The 23,948-nt window shown below is 35.8% G+C and overlaps 1 protein-coding gene across 4 annotated transcripts in view; it reads right to left on the reverse strand.

Annotated features, from left to right (window-relative positions):
* Positions 1-2,053: 2,053 nt before the first annotated feature.
* Positions 2,054-23,948, reverse strand: part of RFX3 (regulatory factor X3) — a 128,349-nt gene continuing 106,454 nt past the window's right edge. For all 4 annotated transcript variants that reach the window (XM_066987641.1, XM_013198850.3, XM_013198848.3 and 1 more), the window contains 6 exons: positions 21,065-21,162; positions 20,597-20,746; positions 14,522-14,730; positions 12,330-12,483; positions 9,937-9,979; positions 2,054-9,080 (listed from right to left, as the gene is read on the reverse strand). In XM_066987641.1, coding sequence (XP_066843742.1) covers positions 8,842-9,080; positions 9,937-9,979; positions 12,330-12,483; positions 14,522-14,730; positions 20,597-20,746; positions 21,065-21,162 — 893 coding nt within the window. In that variant the 3' untranslated portion in view covers positions 2,054-8,841. The remainder of the gene's footprint in view (positions 9,081-9,936; positions 9,980-12,329; positions 12,484-14,521; positions 14,731-20,596; positions 20,747-21,064; positions 21,163-23,948) is intronic.

The following is a 23,948-nucleotide window of genomic DNA, read 5'->3' on the forward strand; positions in this document are numbered from 1 at the left end:
GAACCTGAACACTTCCATGCTTTCAGCAGGTTGTCAGGACTTTCTAACCAACAGCAGCAGAGACATTAGTACAAACCACTTTAGTTTGACCAAAGATGGTTAAACCAGAGCTGTGTCAGGACACTGTCCATTAGTGTGGTTCCACTGTGGGCAAGAGTTACATCCAACTGCAAAGAGAACAGCTTGAGGCAGCATTTCTTTTTATACCACTTCAAGCTACATCTCTGAAAGTATGTCTGATTTACTAACTACTAATTACTAAATAAGCACTGACCTACTATGTCTGCCCTAAACTCTGATAATGAAAGCAGCAGCAGATTTTTCGTGCAGTATGCCAGTGGAAAATATCAATATGTAGAGGGATTCTTTTTAGAACAGTCCTACTTGTCAAATTGCTTAGAATAAACTGCCATCAGCAGCACGCTGTAGTCAAGGACAAGTAGTTTTAGATTTTTAATGGAAAAATTGTACTGATTAGGTTAATACAGGTATTAGATAAGAACATATAAAATGGGATTTAGCAAAATTTAGAATGAAATCAGAACAGCAGAATCAAGTAAGCATAAAAACTCTCTCTGGTGTACTGTCAACATGCCAAAAATGGATCAAGGATTCTAACTTGCCTTGGTCAGATGTCTTTTTGGAACAATAACTGACTTTAAATTTCATGTGGCTTTTGGCATAGACCTTAATATGGACCTAAACTGATACAACTTGGATAGCTGCAGGCTATATGACATTTTGTAGAATAGAAACCACTGCTTTAGATAAGACAAATTAAATACACTTAAATAACTTGATATAGAATGTATCATATTTATTTTGTATCATTAACATCTTGCAGAAAATTACTTCACAGAAGTAATAATAATAAAAATAATCTTCATTTGTAACCCTTACACTAGTGTCCTCTTACAGCACCTAGTCTGTCAGAATTTCTCCTATATTTCTGTTGTGGTTCAAGCTTTAAGTGCTGGACTGTAGCACTTCAGGATGCTGAACAAAACTTCCCTCAGTTAACTAATTAAGACACTTTAATTAATATCAGCAACAGCAGAGGTGGAATTCTGCAGGATCTTCCTGGTAATACCATCACTGGGAAAGAACTGAATGATACTACAGCCTGTTGGCTCTATCAGCTATTAGTTGGCATGAGAGATACTCCTCTATAGATTGTTTTCTCCTGTATGTGTACTGGAGCAAGACCTTTTCAGTGTCAGCAAGGCACCAGCTAGGCAATGGAGACGTAGTGTCCATTAACAGACCAATTAGGAGCATTCTGTAAACATAGATGTATGTGGCTGGTCACTATAGTAGAAAATCTGTATTCTTGTTTGGTAGGATGCATTGCAGGAACCAGTCCTGTACTCTACTAAGCTTATGGACTTTATTTGAAATGAAATTAGAGACAAGGACTGAGCCTACAGTTCAACTTACAGCTGAACTTTCTGAGAATAATAAAGCTTTCCTATCCTTACTATAATTTTGTGAGAAATACCTGTTCTATATTTTGTATCCAATAGCCATTTTGATTTTTTGTCACCTATTACTTGGTGGGTCCTTCCCAGTTAAAATAACATTTTGTATTTTATATGAAACCATGCCTGGAACACACACTAGAGACCCCTGAGAAAAATAACCTGATAAGATTAAGCCTTTGCATTTTTTTTGTGAAACTGCAAAAACATTCAGTGCATTAGTATATTGTAGAATACTTACAACAAACCCTTCAGAAGTAGTTTCTAGTCACAATGAAAATTAACACCCAATAATTCCTGGAGGCTTAAGTCTGCAAGCCCCCTCACTAACAGCTATTAACTAGCTAAATCTGTAATTGGGTAGTATTGTTGATATTTAAATTAGTAAGTATTTTACTATCTGTATTTACTGGGTAGATGGACAGTCTGAGACATGTTCATTACTTACTTTTGTTGCTGCTAAATAAGTGTTTGTGTTCTTATTTAGAATTCATAAGTAGAAATAATTTTCTCTCTCAAAATCTACAGTATTACAATCCAAAATAGCTGGCTATATAAAAACTGAAGCAATACAGTTATGTTTGTAACAAGAAAACAAATTTATTGATTTTAAAAGACAAGACACAATTTTGTTTTGAAAAACACAAAAAGCTAGCCTGAGTTCAAGTCTGAAATATTCAGAAAAATCCTACTGTCTTTAGTATGTTCCAGTCATTTTTTTAAACAACACACTAAAAGTTAATATATATTTTTATAATTATAAAAGTTCCCCAGTTATTGTACAGTACACAATACAAATTGCCCACAAACTATTATTTAGCTCCTGCCAGTTTTGAGAGGACATGATATACTAAAAGATTTAGCATTTCTCACAAAAATCACATCAGGAAATACGTATTTACAAAATCAAATACATTATACAAAAAAACCATCACGTTATTCTGTAAAGATGTCTTTTTTAAATAATTAAAAAGTATATTCAACTGTAGTCCAAAAACTGGAAAAGAACATTACATTATCTCACACATACAATCTACAAAAAGTTGCTTACCTCATTTACATAATATATTCAGTCAACCGGAAAATAAAAGTTTGAGTATGTCCTAGTGTTATGATGTTTCTGTGCTGTGGGACTGAATAATGTAATCTGCCACTTACTAAGTGAAAATTTAAATGATGGCACTTTAAAAAAAATATAGTATAAAATAAATGCAAGAATGGAAGTTTCCTAGAAGGTAAGAAAGCCCTGAGTGATGACAAAATTACTGATTGGTAGCTCTAGAATTAACCTAATTAAAGTTTACCACCTCAGGCACAATTTTCCAAGTTTTTGAAAGGCACTCGAAGTTTCTTTAACAGCCTCATTGGTTATTAACTGTAAATCCAAATTTTCAGTGAAGATGCATGGAGATGGGCAACTTGCTTTGGTACGAAGTGTTATTTTTCTGACATTTTAAATTGCTTAATTGGGTTACTTTAAGATGGATATAATGTTTAAATGCAAAGCAATCACATTAATATTGTATTGAAGGAAACTTTATTTGGGGAACCCTTTAGTATTCTTTGTGTAAAAAGCTCTTCCTGACATCAGCAAGTCAAAAATAATTGAAATGAGTTCCTGGTAAATACCAATCCATGTGAGGTTGTCCCTCCAAAATTCCTGTGACAAGGACATTTATTGTTTCAGAGTAAAATTCATCCAGAACTGAAAACTCTTGTAAGACATTTGCACCTGAATCAAGAAAGTGCTTAAGAATATAGAAAAAAATATTTTTTCTAATTTAGATGTAAGTGAGGCTCATTTGATGCTCATAGTCTTGTTCTGGGCCTTCTTTTCTACAGTAAATTTCACCCTTAATGAGCAATCTAGAAGAACATTTCTTAGCAAATATTTAACTACTCAGGGCTTCCAATCCCAAATTGTTAATTTATTTTTTCAAAAGGAAAAGGAAAAAAAATCAGAATAAAACGAGTTAAAATGATCATTTTCAAACTAAGGCATATTTTACTTCAAACAAACATTAGGCAGTCACTTTGTAAGTGGCTTTTACTATTTCTCAAGTTAAACTGGTAAATTAAACTCAGGTCTACTGGCACATAAAATCACTAGCAGCAATGATCAAGGCATGCAAACTCAGAAGCATTTACATTAAATTATGAATAAAAAAGTTGTTAAATTAAAACCCTTTGAGTATTGCATTTATGATAATTAATTCTGCATGAATTTGCATTAACTGACTAAAAATGTTTACAGCTTACTTGCGTTATACTACTGACGTAATTGCATTAAATAACTTTAAAAGAGACCTTTGTTTTTGCCCTCATCTAGACTTAAATAAGTACACCTGCATTTAGTGTTTGCTGACAGATTGATACTGCAAGAAACCAGTAGAAAATGTACAGTACTCTCACTTAGTAAGGTGGCATTTCTCTCTTTAATTTCAAAGAATCTGTACTTGCTACTACACTTGTTCCTTTGCTCTTTCGAGCAGTATTTGTAAGAACTAAGGGGCATTTTAACATGTCAAAAAGCTGGTGCAGTTTCTGGGTTGCTTTTAAAATTCTGACATTCAATAAGGGCCATCCAAATTGTACCCCTATAGATGAAGCTGAACAGAATACCTTCATCTTTCCATTAGTTATTATTGCAATGGCTGAATGTTAAAAGGAATATGAACATAATTGTATTCTTGCTTATCAAAAAAGACTGCAGAAAATTTTAATGCAAACATATCAAATATTCTGTAAAATTTTTCTTCTTCACTAATCTTACTTTTAATCCTAAAGATTCTCTTGTACAGTACCAGAATATTCCAATACTAACCTACCTAAGAAGATTTTCAAAATAGGCTAAATATAATATATTTTCTAAACCTTCATCTTCTAAAGGCATCTTAAATTAGACATTTTCATGTCTGTAGAAACACATTTGATTTTCTTTATGTATTTATGCAATTATGAAAACAAGGGAGCTGAAGAACTGTTTTCCATTAGACATTACACATCAATGGCAGTGAATATTTTGCCTGAACCTATTGAACCTCCTGTCACAAAATCATTCCCATATAGTATGCAAGTATTTACTTTAGAAATTAAACAAACAAAAAAAGTCTACCATGCTATCAGGTATTTCAAAGTATATGTTCAGTGGACTAATTAAATTATCTAAAAAGCTTTATTCTCATCATGTGACTTACAATGCTCAAAGGGTTAACGCAAGGCATTACATTAAATTAATTTTCTAATACTAGAACTAAGCACTGTGTGTTTATGCTCCTATTCCAGTTTTTTTATTTGTTTCTCTTAGATCACCAAACAAATTAGCAGAGATAGTACAATTCCATTTACTGATTTGTTTTAAACCATACACACAGAGGTTGTCCTGTTAGAGAGACAAGGGCCCAATTTTCAGAAATTCATGCTGCTCTCTCAAATGAATGTTTTAAACTCTGAAATTACTGTTGCAGATAAGTACCAAAACATACTTACTTTATTAATGAATTTTTCTTCCACTTTTATGGAAGTGGATAATTTATGGCTAACGATGGTTAGTTTTATTATGTAAAACCATTCTGAATTAAGTCGGATTGCAGTGCATCTCTAATATAAAAGTTTTTCTAAACAGTGCAGATGTCAACGAGTGATACTGACATATCAGATCATGTCTCTTAGGGGAAAAAAATGAAAAAAGAGGTGTTTTCGATATTTAAAAATACCTCGCTTTAAATTAAATTTGTATATAGACCTATACATTCCTGAATGACCATACACCAGAACATTATCTATTTTCTTATTTATGAACTAAAGGCTGTAATGCTGTAAGTCATCATTTTACAAGTAAATGATTTCAAATCTGTTTTCCAAATTTTTATGGAAGTTTTATTTTAAAAGAAGGTGCTTATAGCATGCTACAGTACATGAGTAAAACACACACAAAAAATATTTGAAAACATAAAAAAAGAAAAGCTTTAAAACTGATTTACCATGAGAAAGATGGAAATGTACCAAAAATTATCATAAATATAAAACTTTTGAAAATTGGGCCCTGTGCTTTGAAAAGGTACTTCAACAATACCCATTCCCTCACACTGTTCACTGTGTCTTTTGTGCTAATGGAGAAAATGCCTGTAAATAATTATTTTCAATTCTATGTCAAGATCAGTTAAAACACATAAATCGTTATCAGATCTAATAATGTGTATCCTGTAGATACATGCTACACTTCTCCGGAGCACTAATAGTAGATTTCAGAGCTGGTGTGTCAATGCAACCGCATGATACACATTATAGGATCTGGACTGAGGTATTCATATCTCTGTCATATAATCATTACTAAAACTATTAAAGATAGTAGGAGTGTGCAAAATGTTTTACCTAAGTATGTTCAATTCAAATTTCGGTAAATGTAAAAACAAAACACAAGACTCCCAAACTTGTAACTACACAAATTAGCTTACAGTAACTCAGTTCTTTTAAAAATCTGGTAAAAAGGTAGGGGAAAAGAGTGTTTAAAAACTCTACAGAATAATCAATTGATAAGAATGGCAATATAGATGCCATTCAGTTTTCTAAACCTGGCATAGGTCTAATTTGCTTTGTTAACTGATTGTTCGTAGAAGCTATGAAATACATTGCAGCATTCAAGCTTTGTATTCATTTTTCAGAGTTTTTATTTTTTCGTTTGTGGGTTGGTTTTTTTTTTTTTGTGTTTGTTTTTTGCACTTAGTGAACAGTGAACAACTGGATGGGAGTGGGGAGCTAAATAATTAAAGATACTCAGGTCCCACCTGTTTTAACGATCTAGATTTACCTATTACAATCATTCTCTTTTCTCAGCAACAACAAATACAATATTAAACCAATAAAAGACAATAATAAGAAAACATTATAGGTTTGTCAACACAAAAACTGAAAGAAGTACTACAGAATTAAAAAAAGTTGAAAATGAAAAAAAAGTTCAATTATGTCACTTTATTTTAATTGTAAACATCTTATAATGCACAATGAAGGGGAGTAAATATTTATCACAGCTTAGTTTTAGCATTTTTGGTGAAGGGTACAGATGTGCTGATTTCCAAGGAAAAATCAGAACACACTGAGCGATATATGTGAGAACAAAATATATAACGAGATTCAGTGCATTTATGAGTTTAGAAATAATGAATATAAGCCTCACTTTCACTTTTTCCTGAGGCAAAAGCCTTCTACTGACATTAACTAGGAATTATGCCTACACAGAATAAGCAGGATGGGTTCACCTCCCCATTCTGTAAAGGAATTTAAATTTAATTTTGTACAACAATAATGTTAGGACGTTTCAGTTCACATGTAGCTGTCTTTGAAGCATATGTAATTTATAGCAACAAACCTGTTGCTGTAAGTACACTATTCATTTCACGTTATTCTCCCATTTGGTATATATTACTTTAAAGTCATTTTACAGACACAGTAGATAAACCAAAATAAATGAAACCCTAATTTTCTTACACAGTCTTTTGTATAAAGTTGATCTTTTTGTGCTCTCCTTTAGTTTTTGGCTTTGTTTCTTATTTAATTCCCTATTTTAGTGTAGCAAATTCATGTGTCCGCATAATGAAATGTTTAAGAAGAAAAATCTGATTGTTTAATGTCAATCAGTATGGGCTATATAAACTGTCATTATGAGATTTAACCATTAAAATGTAAAATCAGGCTGATACCCCACAAAATATACACATTGAAAACATGCACTGCATTATGTACCTGCTCATTTATTTATTTTTACTTTTTAAAATTAAAAGTAGACAGGGGTCTAAAAAATATATAATCATGCTTGGGACTATGGTCAATCTATTTTGACATTTGAAGTTGGTATTAAAGCTAGTTTTGCCTTCTAAATTCCCAAGCAAATTTTATTTGTAATAAAGTGAAATCCAGCTAGAAATGAGAAAAAATAGGTTTATTGTCATTCTAAGAGGAATATTAAAATCATTTAATAATAAAAAATCATTTTCTTCTTTTGAAGGCTATGTAACCTGTCCTTACTTCTTAGGGAATTTGAAAATGACAGGCACACCTTGTTGAATTAATTTAAGAATTAAGAATAACAAAAAGTACTAAATCTTAGCTTCAGTTCTGTTTAAGGCACCATGTAATAGCCGAGGTACAATGATCCCTGATGTACATTCTTAAATGGCAATGGTCCATCTAGCCACCTATTCAAATTCTACACAATTGGGAATAAGTACAAATGAGGTGTGCCAGTTACACTGCCTTATCTAATTTTTTTTGTAAAAATTTAATTCCACTTTAACAACAAGGAAATATTTTTGAAAGGAAAATGATGCAGGTTGCTACATTCCTTGCACTCTATAAATCATCTTTTCTAAGAGCAGCAGATTGAATCACTAATATGAAAAGACCTGGAATAGAAGAAAGTCATCCAAACGGAATGTTTTCCTGTATGTCCAGTTCAGCTTAAGTAGCACGTACACTTAAAAATTAACAATAATAATCAAGTCACTTCTTTTTCAGCTTCAGCTTCTAACAACTACAGTACCACTCAACAGCCAAAAGCACCTGTTCAGTGGTGCCACATAAAGAATCAGTAGTCTTCAAAACAGAGGAACTGGTAAGGAAATAATATCTGGAACTGTTGATTTTAAAGGAACCTTGCATTGTTAATATAATGGTCAGATAATTAGGTACGTTTATTACGTACACATTATCACATTCTGTTACAATTCCATTATTTAAACTTGCTTCTTTCTTACAGAAAGAAACTAGAATATCTTCCCAATCCTCCAGCATTATTACAAAATTTCCCCCTGAATGCTCACAATTTTTTAAAAATAGTGTCTTTTAGTTGTCCAAGGAAAAGCACCTTTTATAACAAATTTGATACATCTGCTGTCAAATAAGTATGCCTCCAGTGTAAATCAAAGAAAATAGTTCTTTTGATATTTCACAGAAGTGCATCTAATTAGAAACCTATGTATATGAAATCATTGTCATAACTAATAATTAACATTAATTTTATTTAAAAAACTATGAAAAATTTTAAATTATTATAAGAGGACAAAAACATTAAGCTTTGCAAAAATCTTCCTTGCATTTGATTCTAAGAAAACTCTTCATATTGAGTGGCCAATGTAAAATGATTCAGTTTACAAAAAAATCTTTGTTGTTTTTTCTTTTTTCTTTTTTTTTTTTTTTAAACAGATCTGGCAAAATACATACATCCATTCCATTTAATAACTCCAATAAAATTATGTTCAGCACAGTTAAAATTTGACAACAGTCAACCTTCAGACTTTTTCTCTCTTTATTTTTTTTTCATATTAAACCCAAAGGGCTAATGTAATGGTGGGGGGAAAGTTTCATATTAGACTGCAGTATATGTATTTCCAGTAGCACTGCATTGTCTGATAGTCTGAGTAGTTGCAACAATGTGCTCGTTATGAATTGGGTTCAGGAGGTTCTGCTGTACTCCACTCTCAAGCACAGGCTGCATGCAGCCCACCTGAAATGCCTGGTTTATCTCTGTTTTCTCCCTCTTGGCTTGTGGCTCTCCATTTTCATCCATCTCTTCATCTATTTCACTTTCAACTTCACTGCCCTCATCTGCACAAACAACCGTAAAAGTAGCACAAAGGAAAAAAAATGTAACACAAGGACTTTTGTTTTGCAAATAATATTTGAAATACAAAGATACAGGGAAGACTAGCAATCTCATAAACTGAAAAGTTAAAATTTTAATGGAAAACATTAATGATTATTTCAAATAGATTAACAGACTACCCCAGTTCTGATCACTTCAGTTACACACTATTGATACAATAACAAGAAAGAGCAACTAGCAACCTCAAAAACAATCTCTAACAAACAGTGTTAACTTCATATTGCAAAATGTCTCTCATCTATAAGACTTGATAAACTTTTAAAATAGTAGTTACTCTTACTTATAGATAGGGAAACTGAGGTGAAATGTGGTTGTGACTTGACATCAAATTATACAACCAGTCAGTATAAAAATATATGTCAAAATATGGCATGAAGACCTTATAAAAAACTCTTTTCTTCCTATCTTTTTCACTGACAAGTTATTTAGCAACTGTATGTAATCCTGCCATCTTCACTTAGTAGTAATAAAGATACATGAGCATACTCCCGGCTTTCTTCCCATGGCTGTTCCCCTCCTCTGTCCTACCAGAAACAACTAAATGCTGGGTAAAAATTTGAATGTTTCTTGTGAAAAAAATAAACATCTTTAAAATAAATTTTTATTAGGAAACATAACTAGAATATTCTAGTCATTATATGATGCAGTATCCATATATTAATGTATCCACAAAACATATACATGCATTTTAAAATCATAGTATGTACATGTATTTATGTATATGCATTTTTAAAATCTAAGTTATTTTGCTCGGAGACTCTATACAGAATTATACACTGTAGAGATTAAAATGCTTACCTTTATCCATATTTCCAGGGGACACAGCATTTAAATCACCAAACTGCAAAACAAACAGAAAAAAAACTAGACACCATCTTATGCAAATATAAACTTAGAGCATCTGTGATGGAGCAGGTCTGTGCTCCACTGGTTTGAGGTTAGCATGCGAACACATGGTATTGACTGCAGCCACATCCATTACACATCAATTATGTTTTCCATTCCATCCTAGGCTCGTACTTACTAAGATAACTGTCACTAAGTAAGCCCTCTTAAATTACAATGGGTGATGGTATAATTCTTTTTTAAGATGACTTCATCATGGCCTTTATCACTTGAACCGAACTACTTCTGTGTTGTATAAGGTCAGAAAATATGACATATATCCATTTTGAATTGTCAATATTTTATCAAAAAGCTCTTTTTAAAATTTCCCAGAGAAGCTAGAATAAAACTAAGTTACAAAAAAAGCAGTTACAGCATTGCAGATTTACAAGGTAGATGAAAGCCACTGCTGAGAAAAGGTTTAGAATCTGTCAACTGTTTACTTATATCAAAAAGATATCTTTTCAAAAAAGTTGCTCACAAACCAGATGTACAACCTTCTTTCTTTTCTTTCCCTGAATCTTCTAACCTACTCTTATAATGAGATTGGCAAAGCAAAATGTCATGAATCAATCACAAATGAAAAGAGTATGTTATTTAGATAAACAAATTTCTAACAATAATTAATGATACCAGTCTTTTTCAGAAGTACAGTAAGGTAAGACAGTAATTTAAGGAATGCTAGTAGAACAAACTCCAGTACCCACCCTTTCACATCATCATACCTATCCTTACAATATTTTGGCTGTGTTCATTAAGTGTTCACACAACCATGCAACAGAAACGTACAACAAAACTCACCTAAGAGAAAAACCTTTAAACATGAGGTCATTTTTATTTGGCTGCAGTTAACTGCAGCACTCCACAGTACTTTTGGCAATACCTGTGTCCAAAGATGGGAGAAGGGGACGGGTGGAAAATGAGAATGTTTTTCTTAGCTGTAACACTAGTGTTTGTCAGACTATAGTCTTAGACTTCCTTGTTTTATTTCAGTCACAGGAAAACAGTAAAAAGCACATACTTAATGAGTATTTACAACTTCTATCTTGCCTGTTTCACCTCCAAAAGTTCTAGGTTACTTATTTGCATAAATTTTTTTTAAGGCTCTACACTACACCGAGAATGTATGCGCAAATATATGATGTCTATTAAGAAGACAAGAATGTGTAAACCATAGAGTTCTGTAGTATCTTTTTGCAAATATAAGGCAGAGATTAAGCAAATATATCACTGGTGGGCCTAATTTTTAAAATTTTAAAAACTAAATTTTATAATTTAGTTTTTCTGAAACCTTATGCCATATGGTTTGAAATTATTTGCCATATGGCCATAATGCCATATGGTTTGAAATTATTTGACAAATAAAGTAAGAAATTTCCAGTTTCTCTTGAAAGTATAGTATCTATTTATAGTATGGTGTGATACTATTAGTGTATCTTGAAGGAAGAATGACACCTGATGTTAAATCAACACACAAAATAACTTGGAAGTAATCAGTAATCAATATGATACAATGACTCCCACATTTAAAAATGTAACAAAGCTATCTCATTAAACATTGAGTATATTTTTAAATATACCAATTTTCCAGCACTTTTAATATAAATTTATTTTGAAAAATCATGCATCTCACTCAAAAGGTTAGATAGATGAAGTACTGGACAAAAGAGGGATGAGATAAACTTTGCCCTGCAGATGCCATCAAACACTGGTTCTCAATTGAGACTTTTGTGGTTTTTTTTGAGCCTATAATCTTTAAAACACAGATATGAAAATCAGCTGTGTCACAGACCTCTAAGTATGTCGACACTGGTGTCATGAATGTAAGCAGTACCATACAGACCAAATTACTGCAAGTGAGACACCCTTCTCAGGTCAGTGGGGGTAGTCAGCTCACTTGTTTTAACATTTGTGTTGGAATTTAAAATGTGTGTAAATACTTGTAAACAGATCCATGTAAGCAACAGGGTTTGGTTTTGTTTTTTATTTTTCACACATTCAGTTGTCAAAAACTGAAAAAATGTTTTATGTTGAAAAACATTTCTCAAACTGTGCCCAGACTTAGGCACATGAATCTGTGTGCAGGTTTGTAAAGGAGTAAGCTTGTTAGCAAAGATTTGGTTGTTAGAATTCAGTGTGATTTTAGAACTCTGACAATCAACAAATTAGTAGATGTAATAGTAACCCAATCTATTCTTACACTGCAGAACTTTCTACAGCTCCACATAAATGTTTAGAAAATTTGCAAAGATACATACTCAAATTCATCACTAAATCCATCAGTGTAGTCTCTTACATGTTCTTACCTCTCCCATAACTGCAATAGGTGTCTCTCCTGTTGCCTGAGCAACACGATGTTCTACTAAGTAAAACATGTATTCATCATAAAGCAAGCGGATCAGATGAAAAGAGCCAAAGCTAGCAGCACTGCGCAAGGTTAAATCTCGAATCACCATTGAGCTATTCAAAAATAGAAAAAGACGTTTCTGTTATATGTTATATTCATTTTAAGTTATCCACACACACTTTTCACCTCAAAACCAACATTCCTAAAAGCAACATCATCCACAAATATCTGATTTATGGTGTCTTCAGAAAGAGATGTCCAGGAAAAAACATCATTTGCTTCTCTCCTTTTGCTGAAGGTATTGTTGGATACATTATTTTAAAAAATAACTGGATTGTTTTGTTTCCCATTTTCTTTGTTTTCATATATGCATAACTACCAATACTTGACTATGCGTAAAATCTAACCTGAAGGAAAAAATTGTTAAAAACACACACACTAAAAAAGAAACAAAATTGTATGAAAACTGCTTCACTTTAAACAAGCAAACACTTAAATAACGTATGTTGAGCCCACCTCCCCAGTACAAAGGTTTTAATTGTCAGGATTTTAAAACTTTGAAATTCAAAAACAGAAAGAAAAAAAAAAAGACTTTGTATATATATATATATATATAATATATATATATGATATTGATATCCTCAACAAGTAGCTGACACGGTCATTTTCAAATAACTAGGTTACTACGTTTATTCTGATAACTGTTTGTAGTGAGTTTATACACCAAGGGTTTGGTAGCAGGAGGGCTGCAGGGGTGGCCTCTGTGAGAAGAATCCAGAAGCTGCCCCATGTAAGATAAGAGCCAGCTCAAAAGGGACCCGCTGCCAGCCAGAGCCGAGCCAATGAGCGATGTTGGTTGCACCTCTGGGACAGCAGATTTAAGAAAGGAAAAAAAAAACCTGCTGTACAACAGCAGCTGGAAGAGCGAGGAGAACCAGCCCTGCAGACCCCCAGGTCAGTGCAGAAAGAGGGGGAGGAGGTGCTCCAGGCACAGAGCAGCAGTTCCCCTGCGGCCTGTGGAGAGGCCCCTGGTGGAGCAGGCTGTCCCCCTGCAGCCCACGGGTCCCACACGGAGCAGATCTCCACGCTGCAGCCCGTGGAGGAGCCCCCGGTGGAGCAGGTGGATGTGGCCTGGAGGAGGCTGCGGCCCATGGAGAGCCCCCGCAGGAGCAGGCCCCGGGCCGGAGCTGCAGCCCGTGGAGAGGAGCCCACGCAGGAGCAGGGGGTACGGGGGGAGCTGCCGCCCACATGTGGGGGACCCGTGCTGGATCAGTTTGCTCCTGGGGGATGGACCCCGTGGTGTGGACCCATGAGAGCTGCTGCCTGTGGGAAACCCACACAGGATCAGGCTGGGAAGGACGGCATGGGAGGGAACCTATGCTAGAGCAGGGGCAGATGCGAAGGAGTGGTGGAGGCAAAGCACTGGGGACTGACCGCAGCCCACGTTCCCCTGTGCCGCTCAGGGGGAGGAGGTGGGAGAGGGTGGATGGGGGAAGATGTTTTTGTTTTTCTGTTTCTCAGTGCTCTAGTTTGTTAGTGATAGACAATAAATTTTATTCATCTTCTTATACTGAGTATGTTCTGCCCGTGACAATAACTGTTGAGTGATCTCCCTGTCCTTATCTCAACCCGAGCCCTTTTCGTTGTATTTTCTCCCCTTTCTCTTTGAGGAGTGTGAGTGAGAAAGCAATTGTGGTTTAGCTTAGCTTCCCAGTTGGGTAAAACCACCACACTGTTTCAATAAGCAACTAACACAGAATGCTTGTCTTAATGAGCTCTCCATACATTAAAAAAAGTTTTGTCTTCCTTACCTAATAAACACAGATACCAGTGTTTCAATGAATAATATTAAAAATAGTGACCTAATAATTGTAGTTATTCAACCTAAAGATTTCACATTATCTTTCTAACTCATGACAAAATTCTACCTGCATTCATTTTCACATGGACTTTAAAAGAATGAGTATCACTTAAGTTCCTGCCAAGTTACAAGTGTCCCTGAGTTTGATGTGAACAATAATTTTTTTTAAAAAATAAGTTTTTCATGACTTAGTGAGTCAGTATGATGTTACATCTGTCAACTTTGCTACAGTGAACTATTCAGCAAATAAAAGAATACTTAAAATGTTTTAGATTTCTAATAAATACTACCTGTAGAAAGACCATTTTAACAGAAATTGCCTCGCTGCTTTAGGAAAGCTGGGTCTTCCTTCATATGGTTTCAGTGCTTGCATCATTACATTATCAAGCCAGGCAGCCCACTGCTCCAGAGTGCTTTGCTGTTGAAGAGTCATTTTGAAATCTGTTTCTAGCCTCTGAACCATGTTGTCATCACACTGGCACACCCAGGAAGCCTGCTCCTGTTATAGCAAATGACAACTCTTGAATTAACAATACATAAACCAAAGCAGAGAATGAAATTCATTCTTAAAGGTTAAGCAATTCAGTGGATGAAAAGGACAAAAAAAATGCTTATGACACAAACTCAGAAATAGTTTTTATTTTTATATATGTCACAGTTTTGCTGAAAGACAGCGGGCGGGGAAAATACAACATGTAAAAGCAAACATTAAGTATGTTGTAGTTTTCCCCGTTAATCTTCAAAAAAAGACATCTCTTACTTTCCTTGTTCATAATTTTATTACTGAAATATTTGAGAATTGCCAGTTTTTGCTGGGACCGCAGGCATGCCAATCAGAAAGAATAGTTAAATGGGAGTTTCATGTAATAATAATAATAATAAAATAAAATAAAATAAATAAAATAAAATAAAATAAAATAAAATAAAATAAAATAAAATAAAATAAAATAAAGCAAAATAAAATAAAATAAAATAAAATAAAATAGAAGAAATCAAGTGCTAGGTTCCTTTTGTTATGACAAAGTTAAGCCTAAAGACAATTTCAGTTATATTGTCTTATAAAAGAACACTTTGTATGTAAACAAGGATTGCTTTGTTTGCTGACTATAGGCAGCAATAGATTACACATTATCTAAAGCACGAAGTAAACTGCAAGCAAATGGAGAAACGTACCCTGCAGGCAATAATGAACAATTTAATTTAGTCAGTGTTACCAAGTTTAAATGAGACTAACAGGAAACTTCAGAAACTAAGACATAACAAATGAAGACTCACTTAAGCCATGTCCTTAAACTATAGCAATCGTGCAAGCTTAACACCTCAAAATTCACAGACTATGTGTCTATGTTACTGTTATTACTGTAATTAATATATTGCATTTTTGGTCAAGTACACTACCCACACCAACTCTTTCATGTAGATATCAATGATGCTGTAACAAGAAGTCTGAGGTCAATCACAAGAGATTTAAAGGCCCTTGGAAGATGGCTAAAGGACTCAGGAGCACAGGCAGTGTTTTCCTCAATCCTCCCAGTAATGAGACATGAAAAGAAACAGATGAGCCCAGGTCATCAGTGCCTGGCTCCAAGACTGGTGCCCCCACCAGAATTGTGGGTTTTATAATCACAGAGGAGTCTTTGAGACACAAGATTTGCTGGGGCCTGACAAGATCCAACTGTCTCAATGAGGGAAATGATTCTTGGCTCATAACCTGATTTTCTCCTACAGTGGGTGTTTCGTCATTCTTCCAGTCCCTGCCTTTCCCTTCTGTGACCTGGGCTTTGTGTATGGATTTCTTGTGAATGAAGACTCAAGCAAAAAAGTCATCAAGTACCTCAGCCTTCTCCATATTCTGAGTGACCAAGTTTCCCATTTCCTTCTGGAGAGGGCCCACAGTTTCCCTCACCTTCCTTTTATCTCTGAGGTATTGTTTTTCCCTTGATGTCCCTGTTTTAATTCTAAAAGAGCTTTGGCTTTCCTACTCTGATACCTGGCTGCTTGGACAGTGTTTCTGTATCCCTCCCAGACTATCTGTACTTGCTTCCACTTTCTGTAGGCATTCTTTTTCTATTAAAGCTTGGTCTGGAACTCCTTGTTCATCCATCCAGGCCTCCTGGTGTTTTTGCCCGACTTCCTCTTTGTTGGGATGCATCGCTCCTGAGTTTGGAGGAGGTGATCCTTGTATATTAACCAGCTTTTGTGGGCTCCTCTTCCCTCCAGGGCTCTGTCCCATGGTACTCTACCAAGCAGATCCCCAAAGAGGGCAAAGTCTGCTCTATCAAAGTCTACGATAACAAGCTTGCTGTGTTTCCTCCTTGCTGCCCTCTGCATTAAAAACTGCACCATTTCATGGATCACTGCAGCCAAGGCAGCCCTTGAGTTTTACATACCCCACCAGCCCATTCTTTTTGGTGAGAATAGGATCCAGCACTGCATCTCTCCTTGTCGGCTCCTCTATCATTTGGAGAAGGAAGTTGTCATCAACGGATTCCAGGAACGATTGCCTACACACTGCTGTGCTGTCCCACCAACAGGTATTGGAGCAGTTAAAAATCCCCAATGAGAACCAGGGTTGATAATGTGACGCTGCTTATTTCTGTCTATAGAGGGCCTCATCTGCTTGGTGTTCCTGATCAGGTGGCCAGTAGAACACTCCCACTACAATGTCTGCTGCCCCTGCCCTCCCTGTAATCCTGACCCATAAGCTCTCTGTCAGCTCCTAATCCATCCCCAGGTAGAGCTCCATGCACTCCAGCTGCTCATTGACAACTAGGGCAATGCCCTCTCCTCACCTTCCCTGCCTGTCCTTCCTAAAGAGCCTCTATCCTTCCATCCTAACATGCCAGTAATGGAAGCCAACCCACCACGTCTCTGAAATACCACTGCGGTCACAACCCAGCAGGCGCGCATACATGGGACCCATATACAGGGTCTGGGGTGTGCATTTAGGGATCCACAAGAGCTGGTTACTTTTTAAGAACCACCTTTTAAAGGCCCAGGAACTTTTTAAGAACCACCTTTTAAAGGCCCCATTGTGTCACAAGTCAAGCAAGCGGGGAAGACTAGCTTGGCTGAGCAGGGAACTCTCCTGGAAGAAGGGCAGAAAAAGATATGATCTCTGCAAACAATATCAGGCTTCACAAAGAGATTTACGAGCTGCAGTTCACATCTGCAGAGAGAAAACAAGATAAGCCAAAGCTCAACTTGAGCTGACATTAAGTCAGTCTGGTGTCGGACAACAAAAAAGGCATTTTAAGTACATCAACAGCAAAAGGAGATCTAAGGAGAACATTGGACTGACGCTTGATGGAGATGGTCACCAAACAAGTTATGATGAGGAAAAGGCAGAGGAATGTAATGCATTTTTTGCCTCATTTTTGAATATTAATGATGGATCCTGGGCTGCCTAGTCCTCAGAGTTGGAGCAGCATGATCTGAGGAGCAGTGAGCAGGGACTTGCCATTTGTGATTTGCCACCTAAATTGCGAGGAATGAGTTGTATCAGGCGAATGTTCATAAATCCATTGGGCCTGACAGGATTCACCCCAGAGTACTGAAGGAGTTAGAAGAGGTTATAGCTGGACCCCTCTCCAGTAATTACCAAAGGTCTTGGGAATCTGGGGAGGTCCCTGCTGACTGGAAGCTAGCCAGAGTTATTCTGATTTACAGGAAGGGCGTGACAGAAGACCCAGGAAACTGTGGATGTGTTAGTCAAGCCTCAAAAATCTGAAAAAGTTATGCAGAAGATTTTTCTGTGGCATACTGAAAGGCATTTAAAGAACAAAGCTATTATTGGCACAGTCAACACATGTTGGAGGGAAAGTCTTGCTTTAGTAATTTGATCTCCTTCTATGATAAGTGCACCCATTTAGTGCATGAAGTGAAAGTGGTGGATGTGATGTTTCTGGATGTTAGTGAAGGCCTTTGATACTGTTCCTCATAGTATTCTACTGAACAAATTGTCCAAATGTGAGAGAAAGATCCTTGTGGGTCCCTTCCAACTCGGGATATTCTATGATTCTATGAACAAGCTCATGCTATGCTGGGTGAACTGGCTTGAAGGTAGAGCTCAGAGCATTGTAGTCAATGGGACTACATTTGGCTGGTGGCCAGTGACCCCAGGGCTCAGTTCTAGGGCTGGTCCTGCTCAACAGTTTTATCAATGATCTGGATGCAGGAATTGAATGTCTCCTGAGCAAGTTTGCTGATGATACTAAACTGGTAGGTGCTGTTGACTCTCTGGAGAGATGAGAGGCATTGCAGAGAGATCAAGATAGACTGGAGCATTGGGCAATCATCACTGGCATGAAATTCAACAAGGGTAAATGCTGCAAGGGTAGGTTCTGCACCTGGGATGGAGTAATGCTGGACACATGGAGACGAGTGTCTGGGTAGCAGCTCAGTAGAAAGGGATCTGGGGGTGCTGGTTGACACCAGGCCCAACATGAGCCAGCAGTGTGACCTGGCAGCCACGAGGGCAAACCACATTTTGGCATGCATTAAACACAGCATAGGCAGTCAAAAGAGGTGATTCTCTGAGTATATTTAGCATTGGTGTAGCCTCACCTCAAATATTGTGTGCAGTTCTTGGCTCCAGAACATAAAAAGTATGTTATGTTACTTGAAAGTGTCCAGAGAAGAGCAACAAAGCTAGTAAAAGGGCTGGAAGGCATGTACTGAGCAGAGGCTGAGGACACTTGGGTTGTCTAGTTTGGAGAAAAGAAGGCCAACAGGCACTGTTCTCTACAACTTCCTGAGGAGGGGAAGTGGAGGGAGAAGTGCTGGTCTCTGCTCCCTGGTCACCAATGACAGGATGCGTGGAAATGGCACATAGCTGTGCCAGGTGAGGTTCAGACAGGACATTATGAAAAATTTCTTTACCGTGGTGGTGAGCAAACACTGAAACAGGCTTCCTAGAGAGGTGGTTGATGGTTGGTCCTGTCAGTGTTCGAGAGGCATTTGGACAAAGCCCTCGGTAATATGCTTTAACTTTTGGTTAGCCCTGAAGTGGTCACACAGCAGGACTAGATTATCTTTGTAGGTACCTTTCTACTGAACTCTACTGAACTCCCCTATTCTATGCTATTCTATTCTTATTTTGACAGAATGCTCTTTTTAGGTCTCTTCCAACTGAACTATTCTAATACCACCATTTATAGTTTATATATTGTTGCATAGTGTAAGTACATATGTTAAACGTTATTTATTAAAAAGCATATGTTAAAACCAAAAAAGAATAGAAATGTTGCTAGTAAACTCTTTTTTATTAAGACAGAGTACGTAATAATATCTATTCACAAAGAAAAAATTCAAACATAGAACTATCAGTAACCTGGAATATTTCACTTTGCTGGGCAAAAGGGAAATAAATAAATAAATTAATAAACAACCTTTTCCTCATAGGAGCAGAAATATTTGGGAAACATTTTTTGAAGGTGCAATGAAATTATAAACTTACATTCTACAGCTAACTGGAAACCAGTACTAATCTAATCAGCTGCTGTGGAGATCTTGTACACTTACGCACAGACACTTAGATGAAGCATACTAATGGAATTGTCTTTGAACTAATGAAACAGTCTCTGCTAAAAACAATGCTGTGCATTTAATTACTTTTAGAGACAAACACTGCACTATTTTAGATGTAATTGTAAAGTATCATTTATGCTATTACTAAGACATCATTCATGATACCCATTCTAAGAATGTATGTGTGACACATTTCCAAAGAATTTGGAAGAATACAAGCACTTGAAGACAGTAAATGTAAACAGACAATGCTTTTAAGTTTTCACTTTCACAGAATCACAGAATGGTTGAGGTTGGGAGGGACCTTTGGGGATCATCTTGTCCAACCCCCCTGCCAAGCAGGATCACCTACAGCACATTGTGCAGGATGGCATCCAGGGAGGTTTTGAGTATCTCCAAAGAAGGGAACTCCACAACCTCCCTGGCCAACCTGTTCTAGTGCTCTGTCACCCTTACGGTAAAGAAGTGCCCCTTCATATTCAGCCGGAACTTCCTGTGTTTCAGTTTGTGCCTGTTGTCTCTTGTCCTGTCACTGGGCACCACTGAAAAGAGTCCAGCTCCATCCTCTTGACAACCTGCCTTCAGATATTTGTACACATTGGTAAGATCCCCTCTCCATCTTCTCATCTCCAAGCTAAACAGGCCCAGCTCTCTCAGCTTCACTTTCCTAAAGTGTGAGCTGGCATGTTTGAACTAAATCAGTGCATATAGGAATCAGCAAAACATTATCACTTCACATTCTTAATAGAATAATGACAAATAACATGAAAGTTCAAAATCTTGGAGGAAGTAAGACTTTGGTTTTTCATAGCCCATTATTTAAAGCTGAAATTTACCTGAACATTGGCAAAATCAACACGGTTAAGATCGTTGAGCATCTGGTTGATTTGAGAAGTATTTTGAAGTACAGCACGAGCTGCTTGAGCCAGGTGATTAAGAGATGTGTATCTTCGCAGAGTCTGGGCAAAGGCACTTACAGCGGCAACCTATGAAAAAATCAGTTTCTTCTTAAATATTGTACTCTCTATCTGCAGATCAATTCTTTGATTCTTTACCTTAATTTTAATATTCCATATTAATGATCCCTGATATGTGAATTATGTTAATGTAACATCGAATTACTTTTAATGAATTTAAGGAATTCCTTCCTTTCAATTCTTTGACAAAACTAAATTGTTTCTTCTCCCATTTGACACAGCGCTAAATATGAAATTCAGCATTAAAGTTAAAATGCTATTGCTTTTAGATACTACTGCCCACTGGGTTTGCCATTGCAAGAACAATGCTGCAATAATTTTGCCTACCTTGGTTTGTATCATCCTCTGTGGAATATTGTTCATGGCATTTGAAAGCCAACCTTCAAGGCTTTTTGCAAAATTGCGAATGGCTTGGGTCAAGGCACCTGTACATGAAAGAATAAAAACAGAATGAAAAGAAAGAAATGTACCTGTTTTGAAATGGTTTGCATCCTCAGTACTCATATACCCAATATGCAGATCCACTGCTTTTACTTTCAAAAGACAAATCCAATCTAGGTTCAAAATGCCTCATTCAGATATAGATTATGCAATAGTGATTTTAGTTTTGGTTTAATAATCAGTTCTGACTTCCACATCTAATCTTTCAAGAAGTTGATGACCAAGCAGTATTGTTTTGGGCACTCCTATACGACAACATCAATAATCACAGCATTTGTTTCTTGTCCATTGAAAATTTACATAACAAACGTTCAGCTTTCCATTTCATTTAAGTACCTCTTCTAGAGAGCAAAACTCTGGAAAAATAATTATTATTGGAATACTGCAGTTTCCTCAAATAAGTTCAATATAGCCAGAACTACTATCACGGTGCTGTTTACTTCAGTTTTAAAGAACAAAATCCAACATGCAGAGTTTAAGGATATCATCAATAAGCAAAACATGAAAGTGTGTTTTAGTGACAGAAGGTTAGATTATTCAAACAGGTGTGAAATCTATGTGCATTTTTTTCCTTCACTACAGCATCCACAGAACTGCTGAGTGGGTGACAGAGATTTTGAGAGATATTGAAGCTCTTGAAGTGATCAGCAGTACTCAAAAGATAACTTTTGATTTTTCAAACATTTTAACACAAGGAACTGCACCTGGAAAAAAAGAAAACCCTATCTCCTGAGTAGTAAAAACCTAATTTTCTATTACCTGCCACTTGCTTGTTGACATCATTGCATTTACTCAAACAGATGAAAAGGAGACAAAAATAAAAACTACGTTTCTAAAGACTAATAGAGAATGAATGCAGCTGCAAAAAAAAGGAAAATAAAATAAATAGAAAAGGAAGACTACATTTTCTTTCAAATGATTTCAGCTACATGTGAGAAGAAACTGTCCAAGTACAGATTGACTGGATTCTGTTTATACGGCTGAATACTTCCTGGTAGACTAAGAAATGAATGCTGATAGAACTTGTCATTTAGAAATGCTCTTTTTACCATGTGAGCTACTGATGATCCCTTTATTTATGGAATCTGCTACTAGCAAGTTAATTTACTAAAAAACAATCAAACAGAAAAATCATTACATCTTTTTCACATTCCTTTGAATTTGTAGTGGTAATGGACAGAAACCATATTAGTGACCATTTGTCACTTGTGAAGGCACAAGAACTCTACAATACGGGAAAAACATTTACCGCTAGAAAAACGTAAGAGCTCTAGTCTATTGCCAAATACATTATATAATAATCCATTTTATTCCTGACTCAGATGGACAGAATTTGACTTTTCCTAAGAAAAGGAAGTTAGGCATTTTATACACAGGTATTTTTCATTCAATTTGTGAGTGCTGAACATTTCAGCTGAAAAATTTAACAAAGAGGTTAAAAATAAATTAACAATTTTTTCCTCAACGCTCTTTTCTTTTCTACTCCAGTAATATGTATTACACAGAGCAGTCATACAGGTTCTTCTGGAAGAAAACCACTAGAAATTTACATATGAAAAAAGATAAACTTAAAAAATCATGTTTACTTCAAGTACTATCCAAGTTCTGTTGTCTTCCATTTTCAGCAGCTGTTGTCAATACCTTTCCATTTAAGCAGGAAGAAAATAATAAACCTGATGCTTTTGATAAAGCATTTAGATTCCCTTTATCTACACACAGATCAAACTTTCCCAAAATCCGTTCCTGAATTCTTTCCCACAGAAGATACTGAATTTTGCTACTTCACCCAGCTCCTTTCTGGTCTTTGTTAACCATAAAGCACAACCTTAGAGCTTCCTCTTTGCCTCTTGCAATAATGGCTGGAAATACCTTAACTCAAAAGTAAGAGTTCAAATACTAGTAATATTTTAAATATTTAATAATGGTATATACAAGAGAGAACTTGTATGTACCATCATTGCAGGAAAGCTGACTAGAAAAAGCAGTTTAGTTAGCTGGTCCTGAAGATAAAAGCAAGGAAATATATTAGCTGTCTTCGGTTCATTGATGGACTTCTGAGCAGAAAATCACTGGATTATTAAAAAAATACAGGCAGATATCTGCTGGGAAGAATTTATCCTAGGATTAGAAATGTGTATGCACCAAGAAATCCGATATCCTTTCCCAAAACAGGATTTCAAACAGAATAAGTATCAATTATTAAAATATGCTTATAAAAATGCTCATAAAATATACTTATAAAATACAAGTATCAAATATTAAAATATCAATTATTAAAATATTTTTCTTGCTAATTCTAGCAAGAAAGAAAAAGGCACAAAAACAACCTGATGTTTGTAGTTATTGATTTTAAATGATTGCATCCATTTTCTTGAAATCTTATATTGGCAATGCCCAGTGCATCTTATTAAAAAGGCAGGAAGAGGCCACAAGCTATAGAGCTATCATATAAGAACTTTTCTAGAGACCACCAGGCAGGAAGCAAGTGAAAGGCAAGGTGAAAGGCAGGTTTAATGAAAAACCCTTGTGCAGATGCAAACATTTAAAAATTCCATGGCCACTCCATCTTTTTATTCAGAAAATACTCTGTTGTTGGAAGAGAGAATTTTAATTCAACCAATTAAATGTTGTAATTAATTTTTTTATCGCTTATTTGCTAGATATAGACCATATTACTCTAAAATAATATCCTAGCTACTTACATTTTCATTAGATAGAAAAGTAAAACATCAAATACAAATGAATGCAAAATAATTTGTTCAGGTAATGG

The sequence above is a fragment of the Anser cygnoides genome, chromosome Z (genome assembly GCF_040182565.1).
Source record: "Anser cygnoides isolate HZ-2024a breed goose chromosome Z, Taihu_goose_T2T_genome, whole genome shotgun sequence".
Lineage (NCBI taxonomy): Eukaryota > Metazoa > Chordata > Aves > Anseriformes > Anatidae > Anser > Anser cygnoides.